Source organism: Phodopus roborovskii, unplaced genomic scaffold, assembly GCF_943737965.1.
Source record: "Phodopus roborovskii unplaced genomic scaffold, PHOROB, whole genome shotgun sequence".
In the NCBI taxonomy this organism is placed as follows: Eukaryota; Metazoa; Chordata; class Mammalia; order Rodentia; family Cricetidae; genus Phodopus; species Phodopus roborovskii.
This window is the reverse complement of record NW_026126511.1, coordinates 5,232,069-5,253,155: the sequence shown is the minus strand read 5'-3', so window position 1 is coordinate 5,253,155 and position 21,087 is coordinate 5,232,069. Positions and strand designations below refer to the sequence as shown.

The 21,087-nt window shown below is 46.6% G+C and overlaps 1 protein-coding gene across 1 annotated transcript; it reads right to left on the bottom strand.

The window, feature by feature from the left end:
• Positions 1-1,223: 1,223 nt before the first annotated feature.
• Positions 1,224-19,104, bottom strand: Tgds (TDP-glucose 4,6-dehydratase). Its single transcript, XM_051195228.1, has 12 exons — positions 18,936-19,104; positions 17,137-17,203; positions 15,885-15,953; positions 15,252-15,342; positions 10,844-10,986; positions 7,477-7,575; positions 6,155-6,214; positions 5,527-5,570; positions 4,548-4,713; positions 3,738-3,796; positions 2,916-3,013; positions 1,224-1,794 (listed from the first exon to the last, which is right to left on the bottom strand). Exons 1-12 carry the CDS (start codon positions 19,019-19,021, stop codon positions 1,709-1,711), a joined length of 1,068 nt encoding a protein of 355 aa, XP_051051185.1. The 5' UTR covers positions 19,022-19,104; the 3' UTR covers positions 1,224-1,708.
• Between the last annotated feature and the right edge of the window lie 1,983 nt (positions 19,105-21,087).

The window sequence follows — 21,087 nt, the reverse complement described above, 5'->3', positions numbered from 1 at the left end:
TCCTTTCTTTTGTTCGTGGAAATAGAAGGTGAACTAAGACTTGCGTGCATGAAATTGGCGAAGCATGAAATGATAAATATGTACTGACATTCGATCTCGTCGGTGAGCAGTATTAAATAACTTTAAGGAATTGTGGGGGCGGGGGGCTGGACAGAGGCCTTCCTCGGTGTTATTCTGTGCAAGCCCGAAGAGGTCCCGAGCCCTGGAGACACACATTTTGCGACAGAAGTGGGGACTAGAACTTGGTTTTAGGTCCCCACTCAGAGAATGGGTAAGGGTGTGTGCAACAGATCTCATAGTGGAGACAGGTCATAAAGGAGCTGGGGGGGGGAGTGGGGGGAGGGAGCATTGTTGCTGTTGTTGTTTTGTAACAATTCATTCTCCTGGAAATTAACAAGGTTTCTGGGAAAGTTACATCAGTCCTTACAAAAGGTTGCATCCGTTGATCTGATTACCTTCTACTAGGCCTTAGCTCTTAAAGGTCCGATCACCACCAGGGCACACTCTCAGGTGTTAACAGCCAGTTAGCCCCCAAATATGTTTCTCCAGATCTTGACCCCACTAAGTTGATCTGCATATTCATATATGTGACCATTTTTGAGTTAAAGGCTCTACTCACTCCTAAACTGATCTTTCCAGTCCAACATCCAACACCTTAAAATATCACCCAAGCCAAGTAACAACTTTCCCACATATCATCAATCAGTGAGGTTTTTAATTTAGAAGTTCTCCAGTCTGTCATCAGCACTACCCATGTGCTGGCTGTGCTTCAGTATCAGCAGCCTGATTTAACGCAGCCGCTTCCTAAGCTGGATGCCTTTGGGAGCTCAAGCCTGTCATCCTTAAACTCATGTTCCGTACTGTTTCCGGAATAAGCTATCAAACATAATTCTACAGTCAATAAAAATGGCAAAAGATCCCATATCATAGAAAAGTGTCATTCTGTAAATATGTTTCTCGTATTGGTTCATGAATAAAAACACTGCTGGTCAAAAGGAAAGCAAGATAGGTGGGACTAGGAGATAGAGGAGGAAAGACGGAGAGAGAAGAACTCGGAACCCTCTCGCCAGTAAGATAAGACCACGTGGAAACATTTAAATGAATAGAAATGGGTTAATATTTAAGGCAGAGCTAGCCAATAAGAAATGCTAGCACCAGGCCAAAGAGATTTTAAAAAAAAATGCATGATTATTTTAAAAAATTATCTCAAAATAAAAATATACCACTAACACACCCACAACATGTATTTAATATATTAAAATATATTGATACTTTTATAAATAAAACCATTGTACATGGTAGATACATGATGAAATTTCTGATACAGGTTATATATAAATCAACAACTGATTCAAAAATGTATGAAATTTACATCTTTCCTTAAAAATCACCTAACCTGATTTTACAAAATTATCAAAAGTGAAAAAGTGCTCAACGTGATTCCATTATCACATCATCGGACCCGAGGCCGTTGGGCTGGGGAGCCGACAGGCAGGGGTTCTCGGACGGACAGGGTCCTCATCCTGCCCACGGCCCGCTTCTGCAGCTGAGCGGGTCTCCGCACGAAACCCCGGACCAATACTGGAGCTTGTGGAGACTCTGCATCCGAAGCCCACACGGGAGCACCCTGCCACTCAGAATGAGCTGGCACTTCTTTTCGGCACGTGTGGAAGTAGAGGTAGGATGACGTCCTCTTCACAACTGGCGATTAAATAAAGGGCGGCTGAACCGGAAAGGGCTCTAAGGCCTTTTCTGCGTTCCTCCAGTTGTGGAAATTCTCTCGGTACCACTCAACTGGCAGGAAAATCAAAAGAGAAAGACAAGGTGTAAAACATGCATCAATCAAACGTGATTCCTGAGTCCCTGCGGTGTCAGGGACGCACCTTCAAGCTGACTAGCAGGAACTGTCGCCTGAAACGCCCTGGGAACGGTAGGAGCTACTGCGTTCTGTGGCTGAAAGGCAGTCCCTGCAGCAGACCTGCGGGAATGCTGACCACATTCGGACTGCAGAGATCTCAGGCGAGGAATGCCATTTGTGCTGCCTTTAAACCCATTTTACAGCAAAAAGTAATACCTACCCATCTAAGCACAGTGACACAGGATTAGCAACTATTAACTAGGGGGGGTGGGTTTCCAGTGCACACTATCAGGAGACGTCAGTTTCCGGTGCGCACTATTAGCTCAAAGCTTTGCACCAGGCAACCCAAGTCTAAGTAAGAATGGAAGCTATTATTTGCTTTTGTTTTTAATACCTGAACAAAGTATTTTGTATTTAAAGTTTTTAAAATCTAGTCCTTCTTTTGTACATTTGAGTAGATCCTTTCCTAGGAATACAATTCCCATGGTTTTTGCTGCTGTTTTGTTCTGTCAACTGAGATAGGGTTTCACCATGCAGCCCTAGCAAGCCTGAAACTTGTCATGTAAACCAGGCTGGCCTCAAACTCAGAGATCCTCCTGCCTCTGGCTCCTGAGTACTCACATTAAAGGTATGTTGCAACACACACACACACACACACACACACACACACACACAGTTTCTCATTTTCCTAGTGTTTTTCTGTGCACTTTAAATTTACAGAAACTTTCATCAAAGCTAAGACTCCACTGGTGGCAATATGGACACCATTTTACAGACCACTGAGACAGAAGGCGTGACCGATCACAAAGCCCGCCTTTCAAGAACACAAAGGAAGCGAAGACCCAAGCACCTGGTGAGCTGAGCAGATGCAGGAGGGGCAGTGGGAAGTCAGGTCCATTAAACTCAAGATGCTCAGCAACAACTGCTAGACACGAAAAGCTAGAAACAGCTGGGGGCAGGCCGGCCATCACCCGGCCCGCACACCTCTGGGGCTCTGAAATGGGCTGCCTCTCTTCCACTGGTCTGCATGCCCCCAGATGACCCACTGGTTACTTACCCGTTTTCTTTATTCCTTCTTCCCAAGGCACTTTGGGCTTCCATCCTAAACTGTGAATCTTTTCAGACTTCATTGCATATCTCATGTCATTGTGAGGCCTTGGAAAGCAAAGATTTAAGATGACATTGTGAACACACATCTGCACATCTGACCAAGACAGAATGCATACTCACACATCTTTACTGTGAACACACATCTGCACATCTGACCAAGACAGAATGCACACTCACGCATCCTTACTGTGAACACACATCTGCACATCTGCACATCTGACTAAGACACAATGCACACTCTACACAACTTTATCATAGTTCACGTTAGAACAGACTCATGCTGGGGACATGCTTATTGTGGAAAAACGTTACAAAGTTTATACAACCCATATTTACTAATGCCTCACATTCTCCTTTCAATAACTTAATTATTTCAGCCACAATTCAGGTACAAATGAAGTGCCTGACATAGAGAAGGAAATTAACAGTGTTTGATGAGTTAATGAATAAATCACCAGGAACAAGTGAAGGCTCCTGGGTGCCAAGCCTGGGGCTAGATGCATCGGCTACCTTCTAATTAACCCTTAGAGCGCTTTCATAAAATAACGACCCAATTTCTCAATGGAGAAAGCCCCACACTGGGGAGGAGTTATTGGCCCCTGGCCCATGACAGTACTGCCCTTAGTCTCTGTAGCACTTGTAATTGGGAAGACAAATTTGTCAGAAAACTCGTGTGTTCAACTACTTTTCCAGCAAGTTCATCTAGCTTGTAGTTTTACAAGCACCTAAAGCTTCACGTCTTCCCCGGAAGTCCCAACGTGTTACTCACCTGTCATTCACGTAGTCCACCCACCTTTCCGTTTCAGACTCTGAACTGGTCTCTTTGATCTGTCAAAATCAGCAAACTTCTGAGTCACGCTACACAAGGAGGCCACAGGGCAACAACAGTATTTAATAGCTGATAGAAGCTGGCGAGAAAGAGACAACTGCCTCCAGCGGGAAGGGAGGAGGGGCCGCAGCAAACTTTCTACCCTTTGCAAGCTGCGCTGCGCCCAGAGCTCATAAAGAGTATGGGCTGCATGTCCCCAGGGGTTCGCCTGGCGCCCAAGAGGAGCAATTCCCACTGGAGCCCAGTTACTTCATGCCCCACTCTCGTTGGCTCTGAGGTGAGTTCCTACTTCTGAAGCAGGGGTGCCTCACAGCTACAGGATGTGCACTAACATCCTTCCCGAAGAACGCACGCCATTTCACAGAGACACATGGTGTAGGTAATTACGACTTTATTTTCCCACCTGTCCATTTTTAACTTAAGTAAATGGGAAGCCACTGATTCTGAAGTAGTCATGGGAAATTTCTCCTGTTGGCTGAGTCCTTGTGCCCCGTGGGTGGTGCCGCTTGGGGACACTGCATAACCGCAGGAAGTGAGGCCTCGCTAAACGGGGGGCCACGCGTGGAGGCTTGACAGCCCCACCCCCCGGAGAACTCTAAACTGAGATGAACTCTCTTTCCTTAACTTGCTTGTGGTCACGCTGTTTCAGCAGCAGGAAAGTAACTAATACACGGGGCGACTAAATTCTTCGTCACTGCCACCAACTGGACGACCACTTCATAAACGCCCTGACAACAGACACGCACATACCAGCTGTATTAGTTCCTTCGCAAGCTGGACAACCGACATTTCAAAGCTGGTCCCAATGTTGTAAATTTCCCCTGGTTCTCCCTTTCTGAGGACGGTGAGGAAGGCTTCCGCCACATCAGCCGCATAGAGGAAGTTTCTTCTTTGAAGCCCTGATCCGTGAATACAGCTAAATGGGTTAAATAAAGCAGAGTTATAAAATACACAAAAGATGCTCCCAAGCCAGGCGTAAGCAGGGGCAGGCGTGACTCCCGAGAAGCCAGCTTCTAGAGGCCCTAGAAATCCGTGACTATAAAGACTCAGTTCCCTTAGAATTTCTTCCTCATTTCTGAAATGATGCCCGAACTTCTTGAGAAGTTTTAATTTCAAAAGTGGAAAATACGGCTCCCTAAGACAGATTTGTTAATTTTATACCATAATTCATTCTGAAGAAACACCTAAGCTGGTGGACTGTAACTCCACTTGGAGGACCGAGACAAAAGAGTTCCATGTTCAAGGCTGGCCTGAGCAATTTCAGAAAGTTAAACAATCAACGATAACGAAATCGCAGGGCTCGGACGGAGCTGGGGCTACAGCTGGTTATCACAGTGCTTGTCCAGAACCTGACGGCCTGCTTCCAAGCCCCAGAACTTAAAAATAATGGGAAAACGAAAAGTAAAATCCACATCTCTATATTAAATTAACCATTTGGAAATATGAACTAATATATATAGATGTCAAGATTTTGTCTTGCAACTCTAAGTTCCATGGCAGATAATTTCAGAATTTACTGTAGTAAATTATGAAGATGCAGTTCAGTTTTTGGCAAGCTATCACATTAAATGGAGAAAGCATTCCTACATGGCAGAATGTTCAAATCCTTGGCCTCTATAAGACTTTAGACGTCATGGCTTTTAAAGATTGCTACAGAATACCAAAATACCGAATACCGAATACCAAAATAGCATAGAGCATATAAATGCAAAAATAAAAAGCAACATACCATTTCCTGTCATGCTGGAGCAAAGATATAAATTTTGGAATAACCTAGAAGAATATTTAAATGTCATTTCAGACTTTGAAAATGACATCGATATGAATATAAACTCATAAGATTAAAAATTGTTTTATATATACATACATACATATACAGAGAGAGACAGTTTGCAGCCAACACACGCCGCCTCTCTGGAGAGTTCTGACGTGAAGGCAGGCACCAAACATCACTTCCATATAAGCACCCGCTCAGTCAGCCCAAGCTTGCCGCACCTTTCCCTAACGAGCTTTTAACTTTGTGTACCCTGACACAACTGCAGACCAGTCTTAGGCGCTACGTAGGGCAATGTCGGAAGGGCTACGCGGTGCTTTAGGATGCAAGGAGACGGCGTGTGCCCACGCACATCCTAAATGCTGTCATTTCCCCCAATTTAGAGACCAAGGCACGCCAGCTGGCGGGCCTCAAGTTGATACTTGGGAGTGAAATCTTCAAACTCTGAATGTGATGAGCTCTCGAGCAACCCCCACAGAGAACGTAACTATGCACAATTACAACGTGAACTGTTCCAGACGAGTAACTGCTGAAGATTGCTTTAAAGAAAGCCACTCGCTAACAATTTAGAAATGGCGCTTACCTTTTCAGGGTACTGATGTGGTCCATAAACATTACTGCTTCTGGTGATGACAACTGGAAACTTAGAGAACATTCAACATTAGCGGGAGGGAAGGACCCAGCAATCAGTGCCAGCCCACAGTGAGGAGCCTGCCAGGTAAGCTTATAAAGACAAGCCCGCACCTGTAACCCTGACACTCCTGAGGCTAACACAGGAGGGTCCCTAGTTCAAGACCAGCCCAAGCTATGCAGTGGGACCTGGGTGTTTTTGTTGTTACTTTTTTTGTGTTTTGGTTTTTTCTTTTAAGTCAGGCCTGGTGGTGCATGCTTTAATACGAGATGTCAGGAGGCAGGGGCAGGTCGATCTCCGAGCTTGAGGCCGGCCTGGTTTACATGGTAAACTCCAGGTCATCCGAGGTCACATAGCACGATCATATTTTTAAAAAGACAGGAGAGGACAGGGCTCAAATAACGGCCGCAGGCCAACAGGAAGTTGGACAGGAAGTTCACAAGGCTCCTTCTCGTGTGGAGACAACGGGAAGATGGATATAGAGGAAGGCACAGAGTCAGGTTAAACACTGAGGCCTTCCACACCATCATTTCCAACATGGCTTCCAGCAGTCTACATTCCATGAGACAGTAGACATCAACTTGACTCTATCCACTGAATCTACCCTACGAATAAAAAGGATCACCACAAGAAGCAAGGGAACACCAAGGAACTTCTTGACTTGCCTTTCTGAATCAGCTCCTAATAACCAATATGGCCACTGGGAAGCCTAATTAATATATGACATTGGAGCTGCTAATACTTGTTTTGTAATACTTGTTTTGATTAGACTCCCAGACGCAAGCCTTCAAGTCCACCTCACGTGGGGCCAAGACTGTTTGACTCACGCAGGGAAAGCACCTGCTGGGAAAGGGATCTGTGATTCTACCACCTGGCAGGGTTCCCATGGAGCGCCTCTCTAACCCTGTGATGTTCTATCATTGCAATAGGATCAAATGTGTTTCAGCTTAGTGCTTTTATGAGGAGATGAACACAAGGTTCATGCAATGTAAGATTTCAATACTTATAAGCCCGTAATACCTAAGTTTTTAAACTAGGTCTTCTATGCCACAGCTGACTTAGAATGCTAAGAAATCGGGCCGTGAGATGGGTAAGAGCAGGATGACCTAGCTCCATGCCTGAACCCACAGGGTGGCAGGGAAGCAGTGGCTTCCATAAGGTGCCCTCTGATCAGCAGGCTCATATTACAGAACACAATACATACATGCACTCACCCGCACGATAAATAAATAAATAATAAATGTTAACACATACTTTCAGAAGTCAGCGTTTACCTTGTATCGCTCCCAATAAGACTGCACAAAGCACTCAGCAGCTGCTTTAGATGAGGCATATGGGTTTGTAGGTTGTTTGGGCGATGATTCATCAAACTCCTAGTTTTAAAAGTATACATTTGAATTACACACATTCTCTAAGTAGAAAACATACTACAAGGTCTAAGTGTGTGACTCAACAATAGTATTCTGTGTTACACTCAAGGGAACCCAGGTTCAGGTCTAGTACACACATACGTGAGTGCACGCCACCACACACACACACACACACACACACACAGAACCAAACAAAACTGAAAACCAACCATACTACTAGTTTGAAATGTCAGTCACTACAGCTAAGAAACCATGCCTTGCTCTGGTGGACATACCCAGGATTCCAGAACTTGGGAGGTAGAGGAATTGAATGGAGAATTGAAACTCTGTCTCAAAAAAAGACAAAGAGAAACCCAACAACACAGGAACCCTTTGAATTCCCGCAAGGGAAGAGCAGTAGCGCAGCGGGGTCTTAGAGACCAGCCCCGGGGAAAGGAGACAGAAAAGGAGGCCACTGAACCCGTGGGAGGGCATACTACAGCACATCCATGTTCTCAGGCATTTAAAATATTTTTAAAGACTATTTATTACTTTTATATGTATGTGTGTGTGCACGAGAGTTTATGGGCAGCACATACATGCAGGAATCCCTGGATCTGTAGGAAGGGAGTCACACATTGTAAGCAGCCACACGGATGCTGGGAGCCAAGCCAGGGTCCTCTGTACCGGCAAGGAGCCATCTTCCCAGCCCTGTATTTATTAATTTGAGACAAAGTGTCACTAAGTTACCCAGGCTAGCTTTTAACTTGGGCTCCTCCTGTTTCAGCCTCCTTCAGAGCTCAGCCTCCTTCAGAGCTCAGATTATAGTCCTGTGCCACCAGGCCTGGCTAAAATTTGTTTACAGCCATCTTGGGTGAATAAGCACAGTCTTAGGGAATCTTGGTATAGCTGACTGCAGTTACTGTGGCAACATTCTAAAGCTCCCCACTGAAAGGAAACTCGTGTAATTATTTCGTTATAAAAACGACTGTCAGAATAGCTTACATAAGAGAGCTAAAAAGAAAATTGGTAGCAGGCGAAATGACAGGTGAGGTCAGTATTGTGCAGTCAATAAATAATCCTCCTGGGCGGAAGGACAGTTGCACGGACTTGGGGCTGGGCAGGACCTTCCCTGTGCACCACCCAGACGCTGCTAAGTGCTTCCGATCAAAGCAAAGCTGTGACATACATGGTCCCCAAACAAGGGGAAAGGGACAACATGTCCTGAGCAAATCGGGAGCACAGGGGGAGGGAGAGGTATTTAGGAGAAAGAGGCTATCTTAAATATCCTTCCCCTATAATGAGATTGATGACTACTTCATATGCCATCCTAGAGCCCTCATCCAGTAGCTGATGGAAGCAGAAGCAGACACCCACAGCTAAACACTGAGCCAAACTCCTGGAATCCAGTTACAGACATGGAAGAGTGATGAGCAAAGGGGTCAAGACCAGGCTGCAGAAACCCACAGAATCAGCTGACCTGAACAAGAGGGAGCTCATGTAATCCAGACTGATAGCTGGGAAACCAGAATAGGACAAAACCAGGACCTCTGAACGTGGGTGTCGGTTAAGAGGCCTGGGCAGTCTATGGGGCCTCTGGTAATGGAACAGTATTCATCCCTAGTGTACAAATGGACATTGGGAGCCCATTCCACACAGAGGGATACTCTCTCAGCCTAGACACACAGGAGGGCCTAGGCCCTGCCCCAAATGATGTGACAGACTTTGATGATCTCCTATGGCCTCACCCTTTCTATGGAGCAGAAGAGGGATGGGATGGGGGTCGGTGGGGGGCATGGGAGGATGGGAGGAAGAGGGAACTGGGATTGATATATGATAGCTTCTAGTTTAAATGAGAAACAGCTCTGAAGATGGTCCAGAGAGCAGGCTAATACCATACCAAACATGCACACACAGGGGGTGCTGGGAGCCCTTTCTAAAACAACCCACACCAAAACGTGTTTTAATTCTCACAAACACACACTTACACAAGGAAATCTATAGCTTTACTGGGTAACAGTTGGGAGCTTACATATCAAGCATGGTAGTATTTGAAGATTAAAACTTCAGAAATATGAGAGACCATACTCTTCTCTGCCTAGTTTAATTTTTGACTGCTATTATTCTTTCAGTCTGTATAAGACCACAAGGCAGTAGTAAAGTGTTAACTGTGTAGAAATTATCTTAACCATTAATAACTTTTAGAAATAAGCATCCAATACCTGTTACATGCACACAGATATATTTTTGAGGCTTCTCTCTGGTACCTTCTTAATTTCAGGGCCATTATAACTAGCAGTATAGATAATTTTTTAAACTTTATTTAATTTTATTTTTATGCATTGGTATTTTGTCTACATCTATGTCTGTGTAAAGGTGTCAGGTCCCCTAGAACTGAAGTTATAGACAGTTGTAAGCTGCCATGTGGGTTCTGGAAATTGGACCCATGTCCTTTGGAAGAGCAGACAGTGCTCTTAATCACTGAGCCATCTCTCCAGCCCTGCAGTATAGGGGTTTACTCTGAGGCTTTTGTTTTTATCTGCTGCTTAGGATCAAGCCCAGGACTTCACAAACACTGGAAAAGTACTCAACATGGAGCTGGACCCTAGCCTGTTACTTCCCATCAACTCTGAGCTACACCCTAGCCTGTTACTTCCCATCAACTCTGAGCTGGACCCTAGCCTGTTACTTCCCATCAACTCTGAGCTGGACCCTAGCCCGTTACTGACTCCCAAAAGAGCATGCCTTTAAGAGAAAGGACCGGAGGAAAGGAAACTGGACCGAAGAGTGGTTCTATCTTTGTCTAAAAAGCACAACAATTAGGAACGGCTTCCTATGAACAGGGCCAGGTGTGGTGGCACATCCCTGTGAAACCCGCATTGGGGACACAGAGCAGGAAGACCTGAGGGTTAATATCAAACTGAGCAACGCAGGGACTTCCAGGCCAACTGGGCGCACCATGAGACCCTGTCCTCAAAACATCAAGGAAGGGGCAGATTCCAGCTCCAACAACAATTCTGCAGCACTCTTCACAACGGGCTGACGTGTCTTCCTGCCCAGAGAAGGTGAGCAGGGGGATGCTACATGCATCATCACGCTTTACCACTGAGACTAAACGTGAGACCTGCTGCTGTGTTGTACGACAGTCAGACCCTGAGTAAATCTGTGCCAGTGAAGTGGTAACCCTTGACAGGAACAAAGGAGCAGGAAGGAGCGTTATGGAGGTGACGCCAACAAGACACGCCCTATACAGGCACAGCGCACGCACGCAGAGTGCGCTCTCCACACTTACCTGATCGAGACTGCCTCCATACACTTCGTCTGTGCTGACGTAGATAAATTTCTCCACTCTGGCTTCGTACGCAGCACTTACCAAAACATGAGTGCCATAAACATTGACATATGTGAACTCAAAGGCACGGACAAACGAAAGATCTAAAAAGGACGAGAGAAAAGCTATAGTAATTCCGTTTCCGGGGCAAAACAAACATCAAAAATCTGACTCCGTGTTAAGGGTTCGTACTTCCCATTCCTCACCACGGCTGCAACAGGGTTGACAAATAACACAAGGGCACTGATTCATACTTGCTTTCATGTGTTCTAAGCTGGCCGCAAACTTACTATGTAGCTGGGCATGACACTGCTGTGTATGTATTGTGTGTGTGTGTGTGTGTGTGTATGTAGTGTGTGTGTGTGTGTGTGTGTATTACACATCAAGTGTGGAGCCATCCTCTCCTTCAACCACGTGGGCTCTGGGGATCAAATTCAGGTTATCAGGCGTGCACAGGAAGAGCCTTTATCCACTGGGCTATCTCACTGACCTAATCTTGAACTTTCTGATCGTCCTGTCTCTCACTCCCAAGTGCTAGAAGAGGCAAACATGAAGAACAGGTGAGCAGCCTGAGACCTTACTTAATTCTGGTCACGTGCCCACTCGGCAGGCACCTGGCAACCTCAACCCCCTCCGACTCCTACCTACACTGGGCTCCACGGCTTCTGACTGACTACATGTGCCCTCCTCCCTGAACTATAGTATACGTTTCTCTACCCCTAAAAATAACCAAACACAGATAGTTTCTACTCAGACACATTCCTGATGTACCTGGGTACAAGACAGAAAGGCCAGTCCAGCCTGAACCGGTTTGTGGTGCATATACAGTAAGGCAAACCGCACCCTCCTAGGGAACTTTTAGGGTTCTATTTACTATCTTAGATCCAGTGTGGTGGTCTGGATGTATTTGGCCCCCATAATCTCATAGCTAGCGAGAGGCACTATTAGGAGGCGTGGTTCTGCTGGAGTGGGTGTGTCACTGGGGGGCGGGCTTTGAGGAACACCTGTCCAGACTGCTCTCTGAGCCCAGGCGATAAGGAGGACCCTCTGCAGCAGGGCTCCCTCTCTACCCTATTTGGACAGTGTCTCTTCTAGACTCTGACGCCTGATCTTACTGAAAGCTGTCCCGAGCTTGGGTGCCTGACTCACCTTAGATGTGACTTTTGACCCCGCCCGCCGCCCATATGATAACTGGGTGTTGTGTTCCAGCTGTATGGTAGGACCGTGCTGCCAAACTCAAATCAGGAGAGGCTCCAACTGCTGTCCCCATCCCATACATTCCCCTGACCCTGAAATAGAGATGAGCTGTCTCACCGAGGCTGACTTAGGGAAGGCTGTACAAGGCCCCTCATGCCATCTCGGCCCCCTTTGTCCTCGTGGACTGGTGGCCACCAGACCCTGGGGAAAGGGAGTCCCCGGCACACATGCACACACTCGGGAGCATACACTTAAAATAAGTACCTAAAAACTAACATACTTCTGCACACTAGGAGTGGGTGTACAGCAGGTTCTCAACCCTCCTAATGCTGTGACCCTTTAATACAAATCCAGGTGTCGTGGTCACTGCTACTTCATCACTGTAATTTTGCTACCGCTACGAATTGGAATGTAAATATCTGATATGCAAGGGTATCTGATCTGTGACCCCCGGGAAAGGGTCATTTAACTCATGAAGGGTTTACAACCCATAGGCTAAGAACAGCTGTTCTACAATGATGTATTCAAACCCAGAGGAAGGAAATCTGGTGATGTGTAGTCAAACTGATATGCATTTCTCCCTTAATTCAGACCTATAAGCTGAACTTTTCCCCCAAAATCTATGCTGATGCCTACTCCCACAGCACAGTAGAGTGTGGTTATGTTTGGAGACAGGTTTTCCAGAGGAGAGTTAGTCAAAATGGACCCCTGAGGGTGAACACTAATCCAATACTGATGCGAGGGCTCAAACACACAGAAGCCACTCGAGGCCACAGAAAAGGCAGTGCATGCTGGGAAACCTGGAAGCTAAGCAGGGAGCACCTGCTCCACCAGGACAGCATAGTGCCGAGGGCTGTGAGGTTAGGACAGACGGACTCAAGGAGCTACCAGAAGTGCTTCCAATGGGTGCTGGCAGGCGTGGGTGCTCACAACACACCACAACTGACTAAAGCATGCAAGAAACAGGAGTCATGTTAAAATCGTCATGCTAAAATCCATGGTCTCGTAAGAACACTGTGAAGAAAATGAAGAAACCAAGTCTTTGCCACAGAACCCAGTGCACAGGGACAAAGAATAAGTCAGCCAAGCTGGCTGCCACCATCAGCTGAATCTCAAGGTGCCCTAAGAGCTGATACAAAGAACCTGTTTTTAAATCCTGATTTAACGTATGAACGGGGAGAAAAGGACAAGGAGAACATCATCATTACCAAAGCTCAAATGCACCCGAACCTTGACTGAGGGAAACAGTACTATGGAAAACAGTAAGACTGATGTGTGCTGGAACTGAGGGACAAAATTAAACACAACAGACTGGAAAGCTTGTCTGAACACAACGCTGGGCATGAACAGAGGTAAAGGGAGCGATCTGGGAAGACGGCAAAGGTTTCCAGACTTTGGGCTCCGAAACCTAGTTACATTATAGTCAGACAGTTCTTCCCAAGCGAGCTGTGGAAAAAGAAAGTGAAAACAATTCAAAAGATAGCAAGGGGTAAATGTCACGGGTGATCAAACCCATTTTTCAGAAGAAGTCAGATCTAGGCTGAGGTGTGGAGCTCAATGGAGAGTGCTTACCCAGCATGCACAAGCTAAATCACTAAGGCAGACAAGTGCTGGAGATAAATTATAGAGGAGACACCCCGAGACAACACAGCCATAACCATGCCAATTAAAAGGTTTCAAGGCAATCCACATCACCACGGAAGAAAGATCACTTCAGAATTGGGGTGATGGCTCAGTGGGTGCCTGCTGTTCGGGAGAGGACAGGCGTTCAGACCCCAGCACCACACATCGTGCAAGTCTGCAATCCCGAGCTGGAGTGGAGATGTGGATCCCAGGAGCTGGCGGGCTGCCCAAGGAGTCCAGATAGTGGCTTCCAGGTTCAGAAAAACGCTCTGTCTCAGGAGTAAGGCAGAGCACAACACAGGAAGACATGTGACGTTCTCCTCTGGCTTCTGTATGTGCCCACACAGGGCCATCTACCTGTACACACACACACACACACACACACACACACACACACGAAACAATAACATAAAGGTTCAGCTAGCCCAGAACACAGAAGAAATCACTTCTCTCTCTCTCTCTCTCTCTCTCTCTCTCTCTCTTTGTTTACCAAGATATCTCTCACTAAGATATTTCGATATGAAAAATATAAATAGGCTTTTTTTTTTTTTAAACGGGCAAGTGATTTCAACAGTATTTTACCAAAGGAATTTAAATTGTCAGAAAACATAAGAAACATATGATCTCACTGGAAACTTGGAAAAATATAAATTAGACTCTCACTGGTAATCAGAGTCTACCCAACACACAGTACTGAGTTTGGAACCCTGAAGATACACTGACAGGAGCCTGCGCCACAGTGAGACCCCTTCACAAAGCTGGCTGCCACTGTCCCATTACTGAAGAGAGCAAATCTTATGACAGCAGACAGAAGGTGTACTTACCGTGACATGGTACATGGACCGGAACATTCACCACACCACTGCCTACAGCTGCCTAGAAGGACAAGTAACCCAGAGCCTAACAGGGGTCAGATCACACCGGGGAGCTCTCTTGAGTTCTAAGGACAGTGCAGGTTTGTGTCTGCCTCCAGGAAGCATCAGCAGCAGCACCCATCACAGGCGACACAGGTGGACACAGGTGAACCTGTTACTTCCGGTTTCTCTGAGTCTGTGTTGCAAGGTTAACTCAACTGTGAAACCAGCATCATGAATGTACTGCGCTACCACAGAGTTCATGGTGTGCTACCACTCAAGAACAACACAAAACAAAACTGAGGCTCATCGTATTCCTCCCTTTCAGAAGTAACCAGTGCTCTGAATTTGACTCGACTCAAAGTCTTTAGAGCCATTTTCCATGTCCCATTTCAATACACATGAATTAAAAAGTGACCGATAGCAAGCCCCAATTATCTGGGCTGAGGATGTGGCCAGGTGGGTGCAGAGCAGGTGGGCCGAGTAGATCGATCCCCAGAACCCACGGTAATAACAACCAAATGGAAACAAAGCCCTTACCCCATCAGGGACAAGGGGCTGTGCTTATGGCCTGGCCAGTGCATTCTCTTTAAAGACTGATAAGTTCCTGCTTATTCCTTCTATTCCTGGACTTTGGGTTTCTTCACTAGGGAAAGAAGAGGCCAGTCATAAAGACAGCATAAATCGGTGCTTACCTACATGTGTCTGTGCAGCAAAATGCAGGACTATATCTATTTTCTCCATCGCAAACAGCAGCTTCACAAAGTGAGAGTCGCAGATGTCACCCTGCAAGGAATGGCAAACACGGACGGGTGAGGATTCCTGAGCACTCGCCTTCGTAACAACCAGCGCTATCAGCACCCGGCTGTGCTCATCCCGGGGCTTTGCTCATCCCAGGGTTCAACAGAAAAGGTCTTGAAGTCAGTCAAGCAGCCAGCCAAGTAAAACATGACGTGGTTACTCGGTATCTTAGAACATACGCATTTAATTCAAAATATTTTTGCAAATGTGTCTGTCACATACTTGTAAAGCTAAGAGAGCAAGGGCATTTTTTTTAGCACTAAGAAAAATAAATCTTCCAGAGAGCTATACTAACATACATTTAAAACAAGTGTGGCATGCATGCTCAATTCACATATTTTGTCAACTATTCATACGTTTGCCAAGTCCCCAAAACGTCTATGCAGCTTTTTCTGTGATAATCTAAAAGAAGAACTGTCTACGGCATGTACTATTCTGGAAAACATCTGATCTTTAACAGGTTTGCAACACAAAGAAGATGACGATTTCTGGTGACTAAGGAGGCGCGGTCAGCAAAGCTTCCATACCTGTATAAATTTGTAGTTTTGCTTGTTAGAGACGGGTTCCAGATTCTTCAAGCTTGCACAGTAATCCAGCTTGAAGGAGGAGGATGTGGTGCAGAGAAAACAAACCACAAAGCAAGGTCAGGCCCTCCTATGACGAGCCAATTCAGCTTGGAGGTCACAGATGCTACTAAACAATGACACAAGAGTATGTCCCCTAAAAACGCTTCCTGTATTTTACACCCTTAAAGTTTCTGGCATCCTCAAAGTAAAAGCAGGTCATGGCTAATTTTCAAAGGAACAAACCAAGAGAGACTCTGTTACAGATCTCTCTTCAGAGCAGGCCGGATGGCTGGGTGGGTGAAGATACTTGTCACAGAGCCTGGGCCTGGGAACCACATAGTGAAGGAGAAAATGTTGCCTCTCTACATGCAAGCCGGATGCCCCTGCCCCCAAATAAATAAATGACATGGAAAAGAATTCTGTCCACCTGTTTATAACATTAACACAGAAAAAAACAAATAAGCCAACGCTGAACGGGCGCTGTTTCCCTGTATATCTTAACCATCGTGTTTTATGAAAATAAAGCCATTTGCATCTTTTGTTTAAACTAAAACATCATATTCTCTAGGGAGACTTCAACCATGACTATAAAACTGTCAAAACTAAATTAACTTCACTGCTTTTCATTTGTTGGTTTGCTGTTCGTAGATGGGATCTCATGCATCCCTAGGCTGGCCTGCTTTATAGTTCAAGGTTGACCCTCAAGTTCTAATTCTCCTGCCTCTACATGGCTAATGCTCAGATAATAGGCAAGTGCCACTGCAATTGCTTTTAATTATACCCTAATATTAATATATATACATATATTATAAAATATATGATATTATATATGTGTGTGTGTGCACACACACACACACACACACACACACACACACACACAGGTGTTCCTGGGAGGTAGCAATTATAAAATCACAGTATATGTTGAATTTTAAAAAGGGTAAAGCGTTTCTTTTGCTAAAATTGCTGCACTGACAACCTTGGGTTTATAGGCTGGCAAAACGATTTCAAAAGCGTTGACCTAAGACTAAACGCAGCATGAACACATGACAACACAGCCCTCCGAGCTGAATAAATGAGAACCAGGAGGACATCTTTCTACTCAGCACTCCTCAGTTCTCTGGTGCTACTTCTTAATGGTTCCCTGGTACTTTTTAATGATGCGGCCAACAGGGGTCTAATTTTAGAACATGAAGCTCATTTTTCCGATACTTACCTTGTCTAGATTTATGATCATGTAGTTGGGATAATCTTCCACCAAGGAGACAATCACGTGGGATGCACTACGAGGAGAAAAAGAACTTTGTGAGTGACAAACATGGACCTCCCTAGACTCTTAAAGAGTTTCCCTAAGCTATGGAGTAGTAGGAAACATTACACTTTCCCAAGACAACGGAAAGGATGTAACACACCACACTTTTAACCCACCTTCTCAACAGAACCTATAAACAAACTCTCATATGAATTTCTGGAGAGAATAACGAGGAAGCCAGTTTAACCAAATGATGCTGCCCATGCATGCTGTGAGTGTGAGCATGGAAAATATAAGATCTAGTCCGAGCAAGTATACCGAGAGGCAGGTATGCCTTCTCAGGAGCTGCAGCATAATTACACAGATGTTACTTCAGCGTAGACGCTGTCATTTGCCTGTGTTTATACTGACTTCTGCAACTGCCCTCTCCTGGTACTAGCAGTTGGCTGTGTAAGCCTGAAATCTCAGGAGGGTCCTGGACTGAACACAGGTTTCCTAGGCAACACCGCCTCCATAGTTGACACCATGTCGAGTTAGGTACTGACAGTGCTTCCAGCGTTATCAGGGGACCCTGCAAAGGAGCGATCTCAGTAAAATGAGACGCCAGATATTTTTAAACACACTCTGGGTTCTTGGGAGTAAATGGCGAGCACTGACCAGCTGTGAGGACGACGCTTATACTTGGCTTTATACTTATACTCTGGAGAACGGCCCAGACCTTTCTTCCTGCATGTGCTCCATGAATATCAGTCTGCCCTCATAGAGGTTACGTTCCAGAAGCGGGCCAAGGCCACAAACAACAAGTAAATACAAATAATGCAATTTCAGGTCGTTTTAAGTGGCTCTGTTACCTAGGGTGGTCCGCTAAGGGCTCTTAGGTTGATACGTGGGTAGATTAGCACCTGAACTGAACAGCCTCGGCAAAGAAATTAGTGCAAACGTCCTGTGCTCCAAGAACCCTGAGAGCACTGTGGCGGGTACAGAAAAGCCGGAGATTACATTGGAAAGCAGGGCTTGCGCAGCGCGCCTGAGTCTTCAACGCCGATGAAGATGTTGGACTTTCGCATCTCACAGAAACCACGAGTATAAAATCCTATGTGGCTGCAGCATCTGACTTCCTCAAAGACAACGACTTCTGTATGAGGAACACGCTTTAAGGAGTCTCAAGAAAACTCGGGGAGCTCCATCTGGGGGCAGGCACAGCACCCGTGTTCCAAGCAAAGGGAGGCAGTGTCGGGCCCAATGCGGTCAGGACAGGGGTGAGAGGTCCGGGATAAACTCTGACACCGAGTAGGGCAAGCTCATGGATTGTGCTTACCACAGAGGATCTGTAAACGTGTTCTTAAAGAAAACGGGGTGTGTGTGGGGGGGAGAGTCCCACCGTGTCGAGAGAGATGCTTTTGGACAGGCCTGTGCGTGCTGGAGGGAGGCTCAGCAGAGAGAGCAGGGGCAGAGTTCGATGTGCAAAGTGACAGGCAGGTGGCAAACACCCCGGGCAGCAGGGGGGACAGACACTACACCCCGGCCCTCCCGACTCCCTCTATTTGCAGGGCAGGTGCTGAAGAAGCCGCAGGCTCAAAGCAACCCCGTGGTCGCTGGCCCCGCAGTGAGGGAGGCGGGCGGACGTCCCACGCGTCCCGAGCGAGCGTCAGCATCAGCATCAGCACCAGCACCCTCCCGCCTGGGACCCTCCGAGCGCGGACCCGGGGCCAAGACGGGGCGAGCCGCGGGCAGAGGCCAGGGCCACCAGCACGGCTACCTACATGAAGCCAGCGCCCCCGGTCACCAGCACCCGCTTCGCGTAGCTGCCGGGAGGACCGCAGGGCTCCCCCCGGCCCGACGCCGACATCTCTGCGCTCAGCCGCGCCGGCGCCGTGCAGCGCGGAAGCTGCACATCCCAGCGCAGTGCCAGCCACCACGACGTTTTGCGACACGACCCCGCCCCTCGACACGTCAAAAGGAAGTCCGCAGCAGCTTCCGGGTTCTCCGAGGGGGCAGGAGAGGGCGAGGGAGGGCGGGGGAGGGCGGGGGAGGAGGGCGGCCGTGGCACTGCGCAGGCGCAGGCTCTATCTATGGTTGGGGTTACTGGGGAGCTAGAGTCTGGAAGACAGGTGTAACCCACGTGGGTCACTTGTGTAGACACTTAGAAGTTCGGAGTTATGAATGGATGCCTTCGTTCTTTCTTAAAATGTATTTGCTTATTTATTTATTTACTTATGTGCATTGATTTTTTTTTTTCCATATGTGTGTGCATTGGGTGTCCAGTCCCCTGGAACTGGGATTACAGATAGTCGTGAGCTGCCTTGTGGGTGCTGGGTACTGAATCCGGTCGTCTGGAACGGCAGTCAGTGTTCTTAACTGCGGAGCCATCTCTCCAGCCCTAGACACCTTCATTCAGTCATGCAGGTAGACTAAACCCCCCAGCTAAGCAGAAGCCTCAGGAATGTATGCAGTGTGGAAATGGGCCGGTGCTCTGCAAGACTGAAGGCTACTTGAAATCAGGACAATGACGATTCGGAGATTCCCCTCTGCCCCCATCCTGGTCCTGCTCTCTCTTCTTGCATTACCAGGCCGGTCCTGCCCTGGTCTCCCTGCCCGTTCATCAAATATCTGTTTGTGTCTTCCCATACTCCTTCAGTTCTCAGTTTGAGTGTCAGCCTATTGGAGTCTTTCCTTGATTCAATTTGAGCAACAACTGATACCGTAACTACACAGATCCACTAGTTTTTCTCTTTTTCAGAGTCGGTTCATCAACGTACCCCCGGCCAGTGATATAATTGCTTACTGTCTCTACCCCATGGAGGCAAGGTCTTTCATTTCTCTGGGACCAGATCTATCAGAACGCTCATCAACAAGTTACATTCGTGATGCAATTGCCCCTGGTATATTAGAACTGTTCTAATGTAGTCTGCGTGCTCTTCATGAATTCTGAGCCTTCCCCAATTGGAATGGTTGGCAGCCATATTCTCTCAAATGAGCACAGGCACCAAAACTCTTCCTTTGGTGTAAGAACGGCATTCTGACCAAGAAGAAAATCGGGAGACAGAAGGAAAGTGCTGACAGTGGTCCAAGCTGATGCTCTGCTTTTCCTTCAGGGACAACCCCGTCCCTGTTCCTGGCTTATCAGTAATACCATTAAAAGTTTAGACAAGCTAAATTTACTAGAGTTTATTTTAGCAAACAATGAAAACCAAAGCAACACTCAGGAAGAAATGGTCAGAGAGCCACCAAGCAACACAGGCAGTCAGTGTGTACAGAAAAGGGGGGGGGGGTACTGGCTCTGTGCTTCACAGCATGCGCTGCTCTTCCAGAGGAGCCAGGTTGGATTCCCCGCACCAACATGATGGTTAAACCACCTGTAACTCCAGCTCCAGGGTGTTGGAAGCCCTGTTCTGGCCTCCACGGGCACTGACTCATTATGGTAAACAAACATTATGTAAACCAAATTCCTGTGTACAAGAGAATAGATTGCTTTTTTGTTTAAAAATGTATTTACTTATTTTTATTTCATATACAATGTTCTGTCTGCATGTATGCCCGCAGGCCAGAAGAGGGCACCAGATCTCATGATAGATGGTTGTGAGCCACCATGTGATTGCTGGGAATTGAGCTCAGGACCTCTGGAAGAGCTGCCAGTGCTCTTAACTGATAAGCCCTTTCCAGACATATTTGTTTGTTTGTTTAAGGTAATGTTTAGGAAAGACTCAAAATTGTGCCTTCTGAAAGGGCTCCCTGATTCAATGCATCTTCTATATACAGGCATAATTGATCAGTTACGCAGGCATTCAAAATACTGGGGGCAGTCTCTGGATAAATTTAGTTTAATACCACATGTATTTGCAGAGACTTATCTGAAAAGATCCACCTGAAAATACTAACAGAGGCTACTTTTCAGTGTTGGTTATCGACAAGGAA

What these genes read in the sequence shown, in the direction of transcription:
- Tgds (XM_051195228.1), bottom strand. Translation starts at nt 19,021, where the DNA reads ATGTCGGCGTCGGGCCGGGGGGAGCCCTGCGGTCCTCCCGGCAGCTAC. An exon ending in AAAACTACAAATTTATACAG is followed by an intron (nt 15,343 to 15,884) that starts GTATGGAAGCTT and finishes CATTCCTTGCAG; the next exon opens with GGTGACATCTGCGACTCTCA. An exon ending in TGCTGCACAGACACATGTAG is followed by an intron (nt 10,987 to 15,251) that starts GTAAGCACCGAT and finishes CGTCCTTTTTAG; the next exon opens with ATCTTTCGTTTGTCCGTGCC.